The sequence below is a fragment of the Hypanus sabinus genome, chromosome 17 (assembly GCF_030144855.1).
Source record: "Hypanus sabinus isolate sHypSab1 chromosome 17, sHypSab1.hap1, whole genome shotgun sequence".
NCBI lineage: Eukaryota > Metazoa > Chordata > Chondrichthyes > Myliobatiformes > Dasyatidae > Hypanus > Hypanus sabinus.
The window spans coordinates 50,509,154-50,526,053 of NC_082722.1; the positions used below are offsets into that span (position 1 = coordinate 50,509,154).

Here is a 16,900-nt window from a genome sequence, read left to right on the forward strand (position 1 = left end):
TTCTAAAAGGACATCCCTAGATTCTTAGGTTGTCCTCTATGGTCTTAAGACTCACCCTCTAGAGGGAACATCCTCTCCACATCCACTATCAAGGCCTTTCAGCATTCGATAGGTTTCAATGAGGTCACCTCTCATTCTTCTGAATTCCAGTGAATACAGACCCAGAGCCATCAAACATTCTTCTTATGACAAGCTATTTGATCCTAGAATCATTTTTTGTGAATTTTGAGCCCTCTCCAGTTTCAGCACATCCTTTTTAAGGCAAAGGGACTTTCTGTTACAAGGCAGGAAATTTACAAATATGGGATCCTAATTGTTGACATCAAAACCAGACAGTTGAAGTTAAAGAACTGTTCAATGACATTGGGAACCTTTGGTCAGTGTATTGGAGGGGTCATGGCTGTCACATGCCCATTACCTGGTCAAAAGACACTCCACCTGCCAATCAAGGTTTGACCCCCTCCTTGCCCATCAATGCACACCGAACCATTGGTCCCTTTAATTAGCCTTGTACTTAACCTCAGGCAACTGGCCTTTGTAATCAGTTTAACTTGGCTGGCACCAAGCCACTGGCTTCCCTGTGAATTACCTGGGCTGGACTCATCAGCCCTGCTGCACTATAAAGGAAGCCACGTGTGCTTGATCCGCTCTCTTTGTTGCTATCTCCGTGGGACCACCCTGCTGTTGGTGAGCCGTGCATTGAATAGGGTTGGGAGTGTGAGTATTGTTCCTGAGCAGAAGAGCCGTGCCTGCACAAAGTGGGGGGGGAGGGGGGGGTGCGAGTTGACTTTTCCCTGGGGCGGGGGGGGGGGGGGGTATGTGTGCGTGCACGCTTTGTTCCCACGCGATTTTCCCTCGTTTGTTATTAATTGTCTGGGTGTGTGTTATTGCCGATTCGACTACTGTAAACTGCACGTGTGTGTGTTGCTCCTGTTGCCATTTGCCCACGTTTGCCTTCTGTAAATAAAATCCTTTACTACCAAGGCTGCATGTCCAGAGTCCTTGTCCATGAGACCTATCGAATCTGTTTCCTCACTCACAACAGTCAGGAACCAAGTTTTTAAACAAGTATTACAAGTTTATCCATGTTAAAAAAAAGATTATAGAATCACTTCACCTTCTCACAGGCAATTTGTTTTTAATGAAAATGATTCAGTCTTTAACCAGTTCCATTTTACTGCCAGCAAAGTACTGATGTACTAAAATGTATCCAGTCTGGTCCATACATATTGTCTAATGATTATACAGCCTCAAGAGGAAAATGGAAAGATATTCCATTAACTCACCTTTATGCTGAGACACAGTTCTGGTTACGGATTCAGTCCCTGAATGTAACCTTGTGTGGGAACCCTCTGTTGAGAGATAGGCCGATTCCGAATGTGACAGGGCAAATTCAGCCTGTAACTGGAGGAGATCACGTTCTGAGAATGAGCGATCGCGTTTCAGAGGAACTGGGGAGCTGGAAACCCTTCGCATTTCTGCACTTGGTGAATCTTCTTCCTTATAAAGTAACACAATTGCATCTGAATATGCGCATCACTCACTTCTACACAAGAGCAGAGTGCAATTCCAGATGTGGAGATCATTACCCTCACACAACAAAGGAAACACAAACATATCAGATAAACATTATCACGTGTCAAATCTTAGTGGATTTATACAAGTTGTCTGCCACTGGCCACTTTTGCTCTCAAGTATTCCTGAACAGTCAGTGGACCTTCAGCTTTCTCACCATCATGGCCGTGCAAATTCAAAGTTGTAGAATTCAGTATTCAGTTTTTCCAGTTACAATGAAGCTCAATGCAATGCTGAAGTCATCTTTCACCTGGGCAGGCTGCAGATTTCTGGACTCAACATTGAATCCTACAATTTCAGGTAATTTGCCATCTCAATGTTTAACAGTTACCTATTTGCTATACTGGTTCAGCATGTTTGTTTTTCCCTGCCCCTCCTCCCCACTCCTTTCTGGGAGAAGAGGACACCCTCAGCCTGACTTGCTAGTCTTGTGCTCCCGCTTTGCATTTTCAAACTCCTCCCAAGTTCTCTCTCTACTTGCTCTCATTCAGTCACTGACTAAATAATCTTATTTACAGTTTATCCCATGGTCACCCCAATTGTACTAAATCAAAGACATTCCTCCCCATCCTGCACCTTATGAACTACTTTTGTCTCCTTCCAGTTGAGGAGTCTTCAACTAGAAATATCAACTCTGTTTCTCTTCCCGCAGATGTGGTCTGCCCCATTAAGAAATTGCAGCATTTTCTGTTATAATTTTATTTTTCCATCATGCTCAGACTTTTTTGGTTTCCAAACATTTAACATTGTCCTTCTAAACTAGGTTCAAATGCTCACTGATCAATAAAGTAGCAATTCCTAAAACAGGCTGATTTCCAACCAGTGTGCAAAGAAATAAAACAGAACTAATGTTGCTGAGAAAGCATGCTATCTAAAAGTTTTACATTACAATCTTCATTAAAAATTAATCAACATTTATGCTTGGCAGATGCATCTTAAACTAGCAAGTGAACAATGAAAAATGTTAACAAATGAAAGGGAGACAATTAATGATGGTACAGGTTTAACACTTCAGTGGATGTGTTATTCATCATATAATCTAGAGACATTCACAACTAATCCAGAGAACATGAAATCTAATCCTACTAAAGCAGGTTAAGAACTAGAGCCAGTTTAAAAATTATGGGAAGCTACAGTACTGTGCAAAAGCCTTATGCACATATATATAGCTAGGGTGCCTTAAGAATTTTGCATAGTACTGAAGTAATTTTAAGTATTGCTCTGTACTGCTGCAGCAGAACAAAAAACAAGTGTCATGACATGTGAGTGATAATAAACCTGATTACGACATGGGTCTCTTGTGGATTGAGTGGGAAGAGGGCAGGAAGAGGGGAATCATGGTTGGGGAAAAGGGGAGGGAGCAGAAAGCACCAGAGAGACATTCTGTAATGATCAATAAACCAATTGTTTGGTCTCAAAATTATGTCCCAGAGCTGGGTGTGACTGCACCTATGCCACCACCCTCCTGTAGTGCTCCACACTCACCTTTCCCAATTTGCTTTGCTCCCGCCAGATTAGCAAACTCACTCTCTGCTCCATGTTGACAAAAGTGTTAGGAAAAATCTTTGTTTCTGGGATTACACAGTAACTCACTTAACAAATGTGAATTTTATCTATTCAATAAAAGCACAAATGTGCTGATTTTGCCCATTTTGGGCATGCATGTTGATTGCAAGATAGACTTAGGCCTTCACAAATGGTTGCAAATATCAGTTTCGACTAAATAAATGAGGTTACATTCCTACCTCTGAAATGCACATTTCATCCATTTCAGCCAGTGTTGGTGCTTTAAGTAGAACCTTGGGTCTAGGTCTCTGTGTACTTCCCATTGCCTCAGGAACTGAGAGGTCTATGCACGAAGTTGATTTCAGCTCATCGGTGCAGGCATGTACCAGACATGGCAATGATCCAAATAGCATCTCTGCAGAAAGCAATGAACTTCTAACTATAATGTAAACAATGACATTGCATTGTGCAAGGAAGAAGGGTTTCAAAAGTAATGAGTGGTGGCAGTCAGGACATTCTACGCACCACAGTTCCCAAGGAGACGTTAGGTTGTGCATAGCCGGAGCGGGAGTTTAATAGATGAGGAGATGTTAGATTGTGCATAATTAGGCACTTAGCATAGGCCAATAAAAAGATAGGTTTAAGCAGAGCAGTCACCGTAAAAGTGGGCCATTGTTAGTGCGGGGAGACCATAAGACACAGGTGCTGAATTAGGCCATTCCGTCCATTGAGTCTGCTCTGCCATTTCATCATGGCTGATTTAGAGTTAAGGATTTGGCTCATAGAGGCAAAGGCAGTGGGTAATTTTCTTTCATTTAAATATTCTTTCTTTATCATTGCATAGTTAGAGCAGTGAGGATGCCAGACAGGAGAGGAATGCTCCTCTTGCGGGATGCAAGAAGGCAGGGAGACCTCTGGGGTCCTTGATGACCACACCTGCAAGAAGTGCATCCATCTGGAGTTTGATTTTTTTTTGTTTAAAAAAAACACCAGACTTCATCAAGGAATCTGAACTGGATGAACTGCGGATCATTTGGAAGGCTGAATTGTTGATCAACAGGACACCCAGAGAGGTAATTACACCCAAAGTGCAGGACACAGGTGACTGTCAGGAGGGGTTAAGGGGATAGGAAGCCAGTTCAGAATATTCCTGTGTCAATTCCCCTCAATAACAGATAACCTAGCAGAGGAAAGCCACAGTGGTCAAGTCTCTGGGACTGAGTCTGGCTCTGTGGTTCGTGGGAGGGGGGGGGCGGGGTGGAGAGAAGAAGAGGCAAGCTGTAGTGATAGGGGGTTCAATGGTTAGATGGTTCGGAGAACAGACTGGAGGTTATGTCGACAATAACGAGATTCCTAGATGGCAAGTTGTCTTCCAGGTGGGAGAGTCAGGGATATCTCAGATTGAGTCCACTGTGAGAGGGTGAGCAGCCAGAGGTCATGGTCCACGTAGGTACCAGTGACATCAGTAGGAAGGACAATGAGGTCCTGTAAAATGAGATCAAGGAGCTAGGTGCCATGTTAAAGGACAGGCCCTCCATGGTTGTGACCTCAGAACTGCTACCCACGCTACATGTTAGTGAGGAAGATACAGGTTAACATGTAGCTAAGGAAATGGTGCAGGATGGAGGGTTTCAGATTTTTGGGCCATTGGGCTCTCTTCCAGAGAAAGTGGGCCCTATACAGATGGGATAGTTTGCACCCAAACTAAGGGTGGACAAATATCCTTATAGGAAGGTTTGCTACTGCTGCATGGTGTGAGTGTGTGTGGGGGGGGGGGTGAAAGTTAAAGCTGGATTTGTGGGGGGGGGGAGATGAGGAACAGAGCAGTTGGTGGAACGGCTGTGGGGAAAGATGCAAGCCTGCATACAAAAGCAAGAATTGAGAGGTTGAGCATGGAGGGACTAGTGTACTGAGTGTGTATATTTCAATGCAAGGAATATTGTAGGAAAGGCAGATAAGCTCAGGGCATGGATCAACATGGAATTATGACATTGTAGTTATTAGTGAGACTGGCAGCTCAATGTTCTGGGGTTCTGTTTTAAACATAATAGAGCAGGAGAAAATAAAGGGCAAAGGGTGGCATTACTAGTCATGGAAAATATCAGGTCAGTGCTCAGTCAGGACAGACTGGAGAACTTGTCTACTGAAGTGTTATGGGTGGAACAAAGGAATAAGAAATAGATGACCTCATTAATGGGATACAAGAAACCACCCAGCAGTCTGTGGGATTTAGAGGAGCAAATTTGTAGAGAAATTGCAGATGGTTGCAAGAAAAATAAGGTTGTGATATTAGGTGATTCTAACTTTTCAAATATTGACAGGGACTCCCATGCTGTAAAGGGCTGGATGTGACAGAGTTTGTCAAATGTGTTCAGGAAAGTTTCCTTAATCAGTACATAGAAGTCCCAACAAGGTAGCGTGTGATACTTCAGCTGTTATTAGGAAATGAGACAGGGCAGGTGACAGATGTTTGTGTAGGGGAATGCTTTGTATCTAGAGATTACAAAGCCATTAGTTTCAAAGTAAATATGGAAAAAGATAGGTCTGGTCCTCAGGTTGAGATTCTAAATTAGAGAAAGGCTAATTTTGATGGTAGCAAAAAGGTTCAGGCAAGTGTGGATTGGGATAGGTTGTTTTCTGGCAAAGGTGTGCTTGGTAAGGGGGAAGCCTTCACAGGTGAAATTTTGAGTACAGTTTGTATATTTTTTTCCAGAAGAATAGGGAAAGGTAACAGGTTCCCTAGTTAATAAAAAAGTGTATAGCAGGTATAGGCAGGAAGAAAAAAAATATAGGTACTTGAGCAGTATAGGAAATGCAAAAGAACACTAAAGGAGGAAATCAGATGGGCTAAAAGATGATATGAATTTGTTCTAGCAGACAAGGTGAATGAGAATCAGATATACAGACATAAAGAGCAAAGGATAGCAAAGAATAATTGTTCTTCTTGAAGATCACAGTGATCATCTCTGCCCGGAGCCAAAAGAGACGAGGGAGATCGTCAATGTATTTTTTGCATCTGTGTTTACTTGGGGGACAGACAGAGTCTACGGAGGTGAGGAAACACAGCAGCAAGGTTATGGACCATGTACTGTTTACAGAGGTGGTGTTTGTTGTCTTGAGGCAAATTAGGGTGGATAAATCCCCAGGGCCTGACAAGGTGTTCCCTCAGACTTTTTGGGAGGTTAGTGTAGAAATTGCAGGGGTCCGTAGCAAAGATATATAAAACTTCCTTTGCCACAGGTGAGGTGATGGAAGACTAAAGGATCGCCAAAGTTGATTCATTGTTAAAAAAACCTCTTTAAATAAGCCAGAATATTACAGGCCATTCAGACCACCATCAGTAATGGGCAGATTGTTAGAAGGTATTCTGAGGGACTGGATAGACAGGGACCAATTAGGAATAGTCAACATGGCTTTGTGTGTAGTAGGTTGTGTCTAACCAATCTCAGATTTTCTGAGAACGTTACCAGGAAAGCTGATGAATGCAAGGCAGTGGATGTTGCCTACATGGACTTTAGACAAGACCTTTGACAAGGTCCCACATGGCAGGTTGGTCAAGAAGGTTCACTTTTTTGGCATTCAGGATGAGGCAGTAAATTGGATTAGATATTGGCTTTGTGGGAGAAACCAGAAAGTGGTTGTAGCTGTTTGCCTCTCTAACTGGAGGCCTGTAACTAGTGGTGTACCACATGAATCAGTGCTGAGTCCATTGTTGTTCCTCATCTATAGCAATATAGGATGATAATGTAGTAAACTAGATAAGCAAATTTGCAAATGATACCAAAATTGGGATCAAGGTCAGCGAGGAAGACTATCCAATCTTGCAGTAGGATCTAGACCGGCTGGTAAAATGGACTGGAAAATGGCAGATGGAATTTAATGCAAACAAGTGTGAGGTGGTGCACTTTGGGAGAACACAGCAGAGTAGGTCTTACATGGTGAGTGGTAGGGCACTGAGAATTGTAGTAGAACAGAGGAATCCAAGTACAGATCCATAATTCCTTGAAAGTAACACCACAAGAAGTTGTGTCATAAAGCTTTTGGCACCGTAGCCTTCATAAATCAATATATTGAGTACAGCAGTTGGGATGTTAGTTTGAAAATGTACAAAGATGTTGCTGAGGCCTAATTCATAGTATTGTGTATTGTTCCAGTCACCTACCTACATAAAGGATGTCACTAAGATCAACAGAGTGCAGAGAAAATTTACAAGCACACTGCCGGGACTTGTGGAACTGAGCTTTCGGGAAAGGTTCAATGGGTTAGGACTTTATTCCCTAGAGGGTAGGATAATGATGTGAGATTTGAAAGAGATATATATATGAAATGATGAGTGTAGTTAGGCTAAAAGCAAGTAGGGTTTTTCCATGGAGTTTGGGCAAGACTACAATTAGAGGTCATGGATTAAGGATGAAAGGTGAATTGTGTAAGCGGAACTTCTTCACTCGGTGGTGAGAGTGTGGTACAAGCTGCCAGTGGAAGCACTGGACGTGGGCTCAATTTCACCAGTGAAGACAAATGTGGGCAGGTACATGGATGGGTATGGAATGCTTTAGTCCAGGAGCAGGTAGATGGGACTAGGCAAATTAATCTGGCATAGACAGATGGGCCAAAGGGCCTGTTTTTGTGCTGTAGTATTCCATGACTTTAATGATTAATGAGCTTAAGCCAGCACAGTATTGCTGAGCACAGGCCTATGTTCACATCATTTATTTTAATTCTTAGAAAACAAGATTAAATATGTACTAATTAATACCAAATTACAAATTTTTTTACAGTGACCTTTGTTTATAGTGGCTCAGGTTACAGAAACCTACAGAATTCATAAATCACTTCCAAATACAAATATAGAATGAGTCAATCGCACAGAATTTATGCCATGCAAAATAAACCCGAAATATACTTTTATTCAGCTCAAGATACTAATGGTTTTCTAGGAATGCAAACTCTGTGGGGGTCATCTGTATTTTCAATAATGCACAAGTTTGGGTCTATTTGTGGGGCTTCATCTTCCCTGTCAGAATTGAGTAGGAAAATAAAAATAAGGTGATGAAATTTAACAAAGGTCATCACTGACACCAAAGGTCATCATAGTGATATGCTCTGGAAACTAAGCAGGCGATCTCAAGAACATGCAAATACTAACTTGGGCAGAAAAATAAAATCTGTCCATTTGAGTGAATATCCCCCAATTCCAATTTTACTATTCATTTTATTAATCAAATTAAATAGTTCCAAACTGAGGCATGACGTGGGGTATTTAGGCTAGTTATATCAATTCCAGAAACATCATCCAATCTTCTTGGTTTCCTATGACGTCTGTCCTCAGTGTCAGATTTCATTGTTTCTCACATAGCCTTGCTGCAACTGCAGAGCCTGCACTGTCCCGACCTTGTCAGTATTATCAGTGATTCATAGAATAAACTAAACTACAAAAACCGTATCAATGAACCTACTATTCAGCTCACCTTGAAGGAGTCTCTGGGAAAGGGGTTAGGCATCTCTAACCTCTATTCTTCTATTACCTTCAGCCTCGATGATTGCCTTCATATTCGCTGAAGTTAGCTCACATTATTTAATTAAATAAGGTTTAACTTCAATATGGAATTTACCTTTACATGAGGAACTCATGATCTCACAGTACAGGCATCACTCTCAACATTCGCAAACATCATGATAACCAAATGAAGTCCTGAGGTCACAAATTCCTGAGAACACACAGATCGCAGCACTCCTCTTTTCCTCTTCAGGATTAAGGGTGCTTTGCTTCTGCTCCCGATGACAGGAGTGCTGCATTTCAGACAATCCACTCTTAGACTGGTGGGGCAGGAGAGTGGGTAGGTTGCGACACGAGACATTCCTGTCGCTTCTGAAGGGCTTCTACCTGTTCGCTGAGATTCTTAGTAGCACCCTGAGTCTTACTTCCCCATTCTGAGCAGAACAGAGGTTCCCTGGAGTCAATGCGTATGTTTTATTTCTTCAGGAAAGCTTTGAGCACATTTAAAATATTTTTCCCTGCTTAATCTTTTCCCATGACAAAACTCGGAAGAAAAAGCTTGCTTTGGAGTCTGAACTCTGCCACAAGAGCTGTGTGGCAAGTCCAAGGTATTCAATTGAGAGTAACTAGGACCTTAGTGCAGGGGATGTTGGCCAGTGTAGGCACGGACTTTGGTTCACTTATCCTGCCAGTGAACTTTGAGTATATTGTTGAAATGTTTCCTGTGAATAGTTCAGGTTCGAAGTGTATAGGGTCAAGAATCATGGCGCCTGATGGACCATAGGTTTCTGTTAGTTCCAAGTTCTGATCTGCAAGTTCTCCTCCCCCACGAAACAGTAGTGACCTATGCCTCCAGACTTCAACCAACAAATCCTAACTTGTATTTGATATAAACAATGTGAAATTGAGAAATGCAATGTGCAGCTATAAATGAAAAGGATAACAGCACTAGGCCTAGAAGTGTGGCTTCATCTTTCATACTTCCTTATCTGAAGTGAGCAGGAAATTAACAGTGCTCATTATTCAACAGCGTTTTTGGTTTAATAGTTTATTTGAAACTACAAAACTAGCCTGGACTAGAATTGGAATTGGTTTAGTAATGTCACATGTGCCAAGGAGATGGTGCAAGAGCCTGAAGACCCACATTCAATGTTTTAGGAATAGCTTCTTCCCCTCTGCTGTCAGTTTTATATCAGTTCATGGAGCCATGAACACCACCTTTTGCACTCATTATTTTCACTTATAGTAATTTCTTCAAGATAAGTTGCATTGTACTGCTTCTACTACAAATTTCACAACCAACAAATTTCATAAACCTGGCTCTGAATTTACAGTTGTGGTCCCTTTAATCTGACAGCAGTTCCATATTGCCTGGTCAATTTTGTATTTGTTTTAATGCTCAAGGCCAGTGTTGCCATTCAGAAACCCGGCACCACCACCATTACCGGGTTCTATGCAGAGCTTTGAAAGTAGCAAACTTTTCCCACGCCAAGTGAGTTGAAAGGTGGAATGCTCTTCCCAGGAGGCTTTCAATATTTGGTTAATAGAATTGCTGAAGATTGCGATGGACAAATTTTATTGTATAACATGATATGGCTCACAGGCAGGCAAGATGCTAGTCAAAATGGCAGGATAGAGGGTGAGGAACTTGATGCACTCCAGTATCCCTTAATTATGGTAAACCTGACGTACCTTTGTTCCTCTTTCTACCAATAGTTTGCACTGGTCGAAGTTTTCTTTCAGACTTTATCTCTTCCAAAATCCGCTCATGTAAACTGCGTGGTTTCTGAGGTTTGGGCCGTAGATTTCTTTCAGAGACCTGCAAACAAATAGTTCAAGGCTCCTATTCACCCGGAAGAATTGTGGGAATTTGAGTAACTTACGAGATCTTAATCCACAATTTTCACATTGCATAGGCTCATGCAGAGCATCACGCCCAACACATTAATTTCAAATTGATTCAGGGAGGTGACATGATTCAGACCCACCGCTGTCTGTGAGGAATTTGAACGTTCTTCCTCCATGACCTGTGCTTTCTTCCAAGTGCTCTGGTTTCCTCTCAGTCTAAAGATGTACCGGTTGATAGGTTAATGAGTTATTGTGAATTACCCCATGATTAGGCTAGGGTTAAATCAGGGGGTTGCTGGGTGATGTGGCTTGAAGGCACTGCATCGCAATAAATACTATCACACCTGCAGGCCTAGTTGAGATAATGTAATAGTGCAAGTCACAGGCCTCTCTACTGTCTTTTACTCCATTTATTTGGCCAATAAGAGTGTGAAGCTTTAACACCTTTTCACTTCCACTATCATTGACTATTTCTCTCCCTCCACATTGTACAACATTGTTTGATTAGTGACATGTTTAAATTTTCTTCAAAACTTGGCATGCCATTCACAGATAAGTATCTGAAAGGAACTAAAGCACCCTCATGTGAACCTGTACAATTTTATACATATTCAGTCTACTCACCCACATCTATTCTAAGAGGTTGGGTTTATCTTAGCAAGTAGACACAAGGTGTGCAGAGTTGACTCCAACTACTGTTTTGCAGAAGATGCAGCACAAGTGCTGCACTGGATCATTTCTTTAGGAAGGCAAATAAAAGCCAACTACAAAAACAAGGTTAGGGACTGCAGACCCAGTGTCAAACTGAAAGTGACCGAGGCCAAATTCACCTGATACCAAATACACTCTTATAATTGTTCACATAATTAAATTAATATAGTTAAGTAATCTCAGCCCTCAAATCACGCTTCCAATGTCCAGTTTGTCAAACCTCTTTAAAAAGGCTGAGCTGAGGTGAAAAGGCTGCGTCTTTGAAACTTAAACATATGACTTATACCAAGTAAGCCTTACACTGCAAGAAAAATATTTACTGTAATTTTTTCTATTACTAAAGATTGTTTGATGGGAATCTTTCCTGAGACAATTGGATTAAATTTTGCAAGTAACAGCATTTTGATGACCACAGTATTGAATCCACAAGTAGTCAGTAAATCCAAGGAAAATATGATATCTCTGGACTGGGCAGAATGCTACAACTCTAAAGATACACAAATTAGACTATCTTTAATAGATCATTTGTATAGAAATGAAAATATTAAACTAAAGAAAATAATTTTAAAGATATGTACTTAACGTTGCCCATGTTAATCTTCCTCCCAATATTCCAAAATCCTTTAAATTTAATTTGTACTTCCTTTCCCAATTCAGTTTATTCTCTGTATCATTCCACTATCCCATCTCTTAGCATCAGATGTGGCAGAAAAATCACAAAATGGCCTAGTAATACAGACAGCCGTGGGAATTAAACACTGGATGCTGGCCTCCACAATGCTACAGTGCTGCCCTCAGTGCAAAAAACCTATACAATGCTTCTGGACGAATCAACCACAATGAGCAGCTTAACCTGTTCGCTATTGCTAGATGCAAAGTCTGAGTCAATTGCAGATGGAGAATAGGATGAAATGATCAGAAACAGCAGTGATGTCTTAGAACTCTGCTTTAGGTCAAGTGTATACAGGACATGATCAACAGTTACTCTATGCTGGCTTTAGAACATAGCACCTGACATTTTTTCTGCAGTAGAATTCTTATAAATGTCGAAGTCTCAAAATATGAAGTACATAGACTTCAAAGGTCCAAAAAACTTAGCAATTTTCATTTTAGTTAATTAAATGCATGTAATTAGTACAAGTCAGGGATCACAAAATCCTGAAGGTGGAGCGGTAGAGACATGCTACACATCGACAATTATTTGCATTCAAAGATAATATCCAGATATAAATTACAATGTTATCCAATGGTGCTAAATGTTAATAGTTAAATAAGTTGGAGACTGCATTGGTTAAGCAAGGATATAAATTTGCGTAATAGAATAACTTTATGTTCCACGGCAGTCTAACACCTGCTGGAAAATGGCAAGGCAGAGAATACAGAAGGAGAAAGCAGATGGAATATTGATTTCTCTTTCCAATAAACAAATTTCACTCTCCCTTTTCTCTATTTCCCACTCAGACCTTTTACTTCTCACCTGCCTATTACTTCCCCAAGGTGCCCCCCTTCATCCTTTGCTGCTACCATCCACTTTCCTTTCCCATCAGACTCCAGCCCTTGACCTTTCCCACCCACCTAGCTTCACCCATCACTTTCTACCTAGCTGCCTTCTTCTGCTGTCCCTACCTTTTTATTGTGGCATCTTCCCCCTTCCTTCTCAGTCATGAAGGGTCTTGGCCTGAAAAATTCCAGTCAAGATGCTGCCAATATACAATGCTCCTTTGGGCAACATCTTCCAGGTAGCTCACAAAAATATCTTACTTCTTTTATGTCTGTGTGGTGAACTACATATACCCGTCTGGACATACTCCCCTGCTGACTGCTCCTGTGGCTCCTCCCACAGACCCCAGTATAAAGGCGATTGGGGCCTGAGCCCTGCCTCTCAATCTCCAGGATGTAGCATGGTGGTCAATTGCTGCTTGCTCTTTCTTCCAGTCAATAAAAGCCAATATCTCGCCACACGTCTCGGAGAGTCATTGATGGTGCATCAGTCTGTTTTTCACTTAAATGTGTTTCTAGGGCTGTTAGAACTTGCGATTTACAGATTGGAGATTGTTTCAGTGATCTAGCGCTTTGCTCTCTCCAAGAAGATTCCAGACAGCCTCGATGCAAAGAAACTTCGAGACGGGTGCGAGCTGATGTTCGACTCCATCTGGCCATTTAAAGTGTCCATTAATTCACCAGTCGAAGTGTTGAGGCAGATTGTAACTTCGAGGCGAATGCAGAAGGTGAGCAAGGACTTCAGTGCTGACTGCCTGATTTTGATCGTTGCTGGAGAAGTCTGTGAGCAGCCTATCGCTGTGGCAGGCAGGTAGGCCTCTGACTTGTGTGGTGTCCCTCTCTTCTCTTTCGAAGAATATTGGTGATATCATAGGGCAATATCGTGGTTCTGTGTTTATGGACTGTGGACTTTTTCCAGACAGCTTTTATTTAAAAAAATAAAAAAAAATAAATCGCACATTCCTTTTCCGTTTTGTTGTGCGAAGGGAAGGTGTTTGGGGGTTAATGTTCTGTTCGTTTTTTTTGTGAGAGGCAGGGGTTTTTTGGGGAGGGGGATGATGTTCTGTTTAGTATGGGGGAGTGGGTTATGTTTCTCTCTGAAAGACTTTCATGTTCTTTCTTGGCTATCCGGAGAATACAAATTTCAGAGTCTTATATGGATATGTGCTTTGATAATAAGTGAACCTTTGAATGCCGACTGTTTATTAATTTCCAGGGATGCTGCCTAACCTGCAGAGTTCTTCCAGCATTTTGCGTGTGTAGTTTTGGAAAACAAACTGATGTGGGGAGGTGGCCTCAACTATCTTCACCAAACCTACCGTGACTAGCAAATAAAATATGAGGGAGAAACAAAATCATGGGGGGGGGGGGGGGAGGCGGGGAGAAAGGAAGAGAGAAAGACAAACAATGCAAGTTAAAAGATAAAGACTAATCGATCCTACCGGTTTTAATGGTGGCCGTGACCTTATAAACTCAAGAATGAGTTCGTGGGCATTTTTCTTCACGCATAGTGGGATGTCACCATCAACCTACAAACAAGTGGAATTCTCATTGAGTTATTAAGTGATCAGTATCATAGCAACACAGGCGGCAACTAAACAAATCAGCAACCCTGACCATTATGACAGGCCTACAATTGCTTAATTTTTCAGCTTATGTCCAGAAGAACTGCAAACCATGCCATAATTTATGAGCTGGAAAAAGCATTTTATTACATTTATTCTATTACTAAATGCACATTATATACTGTGTTAACTTATAATTTACCTAATTGCTTTGAGCAGAACACAACATATGTAGTGAAAAGTACTTTTGAATGACTATACATACTATAATTGTAGATGTTTTTCCAAATCCAAGGATCAGTGGGGGAGAAAATCAATAGTAAGTATGTGTAGGATCCAATATTTCTTGAAAATGATATATAATCCTTTCAATATCAGTGTTTATGTTGAAAAATGTGATAATGATGGAACTGTGAACTAATATCCAGCAATTTAAAAATTATTACATATTGACAGAGGTCTTTATCATTTCCCTCTACATAATACCGTTCTTTATTTGAACAGAAATACAAAAGCAAATAAAAAATTGAAAATGAAAAATAAAAAATGCTTTAAATACTGGACAGGCTGGGCAGTATTCAGTAAAGCAGAACTCAGAGAAGCTGAGTTAATGCTTCAGATCAATAAGGTTTCATGAGAATTTGAAGGAAGAATATTTAGTGTATTATGAGCAATATATTGCCCAAAATAAATTTTCATTTTAATCTTCTATAATTTAATTAACAAATTTATGCTCAAATATCAAACCATTATTTCTAGACATAAACATGCACAGATACTGAGCTGACTACATAACTGGAAATGTACCTGAGTATCATAAAGGCAAGAATCAAACAAATAGCACAGAAAATGTGAATATAAAGACAATTGTATGCCACTTTAATTTGATTTCAGGAATTTAAAACTAAAGTTACTCCATGAGGTGTGTTCACTACACTTCTAGCTTTGTTATTTTGTTTTGGCTCTGCAGCCAGATACCTATTCAAAAAAGGTTAACTAATAGAGTTAATGGTTCTCTTTTAGGTCAATGTTAAGTTAATACAGAAAATACCAACTACACAAGTACATTAAAAACATTTCCAGACTGTGGGGAAATGAGGGGAGGAGTTCAACTAACTGTTTAGCATGATTTAAGAATACATCAAGCCTGTGCTATATTCCTTTCAAAAATAATTTACTTTGTTGGAAGGGTGTTGACATACAAGATTTCTTGTGCCTCAATTTAACACAAACCCAGATAAAGTGCTGCTTGAATAATCAGGAATACTCAGAGATCAAAGGCTAGATGGGAGAGCAGTTTCGAATAGTGTTTGGATATTGAAGTATCTATGCTGTGTTATTTAGCTGGAAGTTAAAATTATCTGCAGACCAAACATTTGCAGATATTACCCTTGACAAAAAGCTATGCAACAAAACCATATACAATAAACTCTGATAAATCTGTCCCAGGTGTGCCCATTTAGGAGGCCATTGGATAATACACGTATTAATACACTCACTTGAATTCACCCTTTGTTTACACATTATAATGAATTTTCCAATAAACCAAGTTTCAGCTCCAGTGAGTTTCAAGGGAGCCCAGATGAATCTCAGTGGAGTGTGAGAAATGTTACTTAATGAACCTGGTGCCAAACCATCAGGATTTTTAAATCCATGTTTAGTAGATGACTAGAGCTTTACCGTATCTGAAAAATCTAAACTGTTTCAGGATGAGGTGAAAGTGACTCATACAATTAATTATTTTGGGGTGAATCTTATGTTAGAACATAGTGCATTGGACAATGCTGTTTGGCCAGCAAGATGAAAAACAATTAAATCTCCAGTGGTGTCAGTTGTTAGTTGGCATACTGGTATTGAACGTCAACTAGGACAAGCAAAATTTAGCGGACCTCCTTGAAAATTGTCGTATACATGTTAACCACAGAAACAGACAATATATTTGACATGATGTCAAATATATTGTCTGTTAACATGTATACGACTGCTGTACCACTGATATCTCACATCTCCAGGGATGGAGGTTTTATCCTGATCTCGATGCTGTCTGTGTGGAGTGACTACATGTATTTTTGCAAGATTATCTCATTTCTCTTGCTCATCCCCAAACCAAACAGCTCAAAGATGCACTGGTAGGTTAACTGGCTACTGTAAATAATTCTTCAGTGAAGGTATGTGGCAGAAGTATCTGCATGTGAGAGAGAAAAGGGTCAAATAGTCTCTGTGTCACAGCAAGTCAGCACGTTAAAAAGGAAAACAGAACCTGGGTTTCCATTTGTTCCAAAAGTCCAATGTGTCTGGTAATTAGACCTCCACCTGGTAATGGAATGTCAGTCCAGTACAAGGTTTGAAACCTTTTGTCACATGGACAAGAGTGATACCCAGTGAACCAAGCAGACGGGGTACAGTAGGAAGAATGCAGAGTCAGAGTTATACAGCGCACAAACAGGGCCTGTGATCCTCAATGTCCATATCAATCGTTAACATTAAAATCAGGTTATGGTACACACATCACCTTTAATACCTTGACAATACTAGAAATCAGTCTCAAATACAAATAAAAGCAGTGCTCCAACAAATCATCACACAGAGTACAAATCCAGAAAAGTTATCATCGATAACATTCATAATGGCATTAATCCTGGAGACTGGACATTTTTAAATATTCCTTTTAAGACAATTTAAATAATTATTGTATTCA

The 16,900-nt window shown here is 40.6% G+C and overlaps 1 protein-coding gene across 3 annotated transcripts in view; it reads right to left on the minus strand.

Moving 5' to 3' along the window:
• spire2 (spire-type actin nucleation factor 2) overlaps window positions 1-16,900 on the minus strand; it is an 84,253-nt gene that overhangs the window by 18,405 nt on the left and 48,948 nt on the right. For all 3 annotated transcript variants that reach the window (XM_059993033.1, XM_059993032.1, XM_059993034.1), the window contains exons 6-9: window positions 14,080-14,166; window positions 10,271-10,397; window positions 3,321-3,496; window positions 1,287-1,500 (exon numbers count right to left, since the gene is read on the minus strand). In XM_059993033.1, coding sequence (XP_059849016.1) covers window positions 1,287-1,500; window positions 3,321-3,496; window positions 10,271-10,397; window positions 14,080-14,166 — 604 coding nt within the window. The remainder of the gene's footprint in view (window positions 1-1,286; window positions 1,501-3,320; window positions 3,497-10,270; window positions 10,398-14,079; window positions 14,167-16,900) is intronic.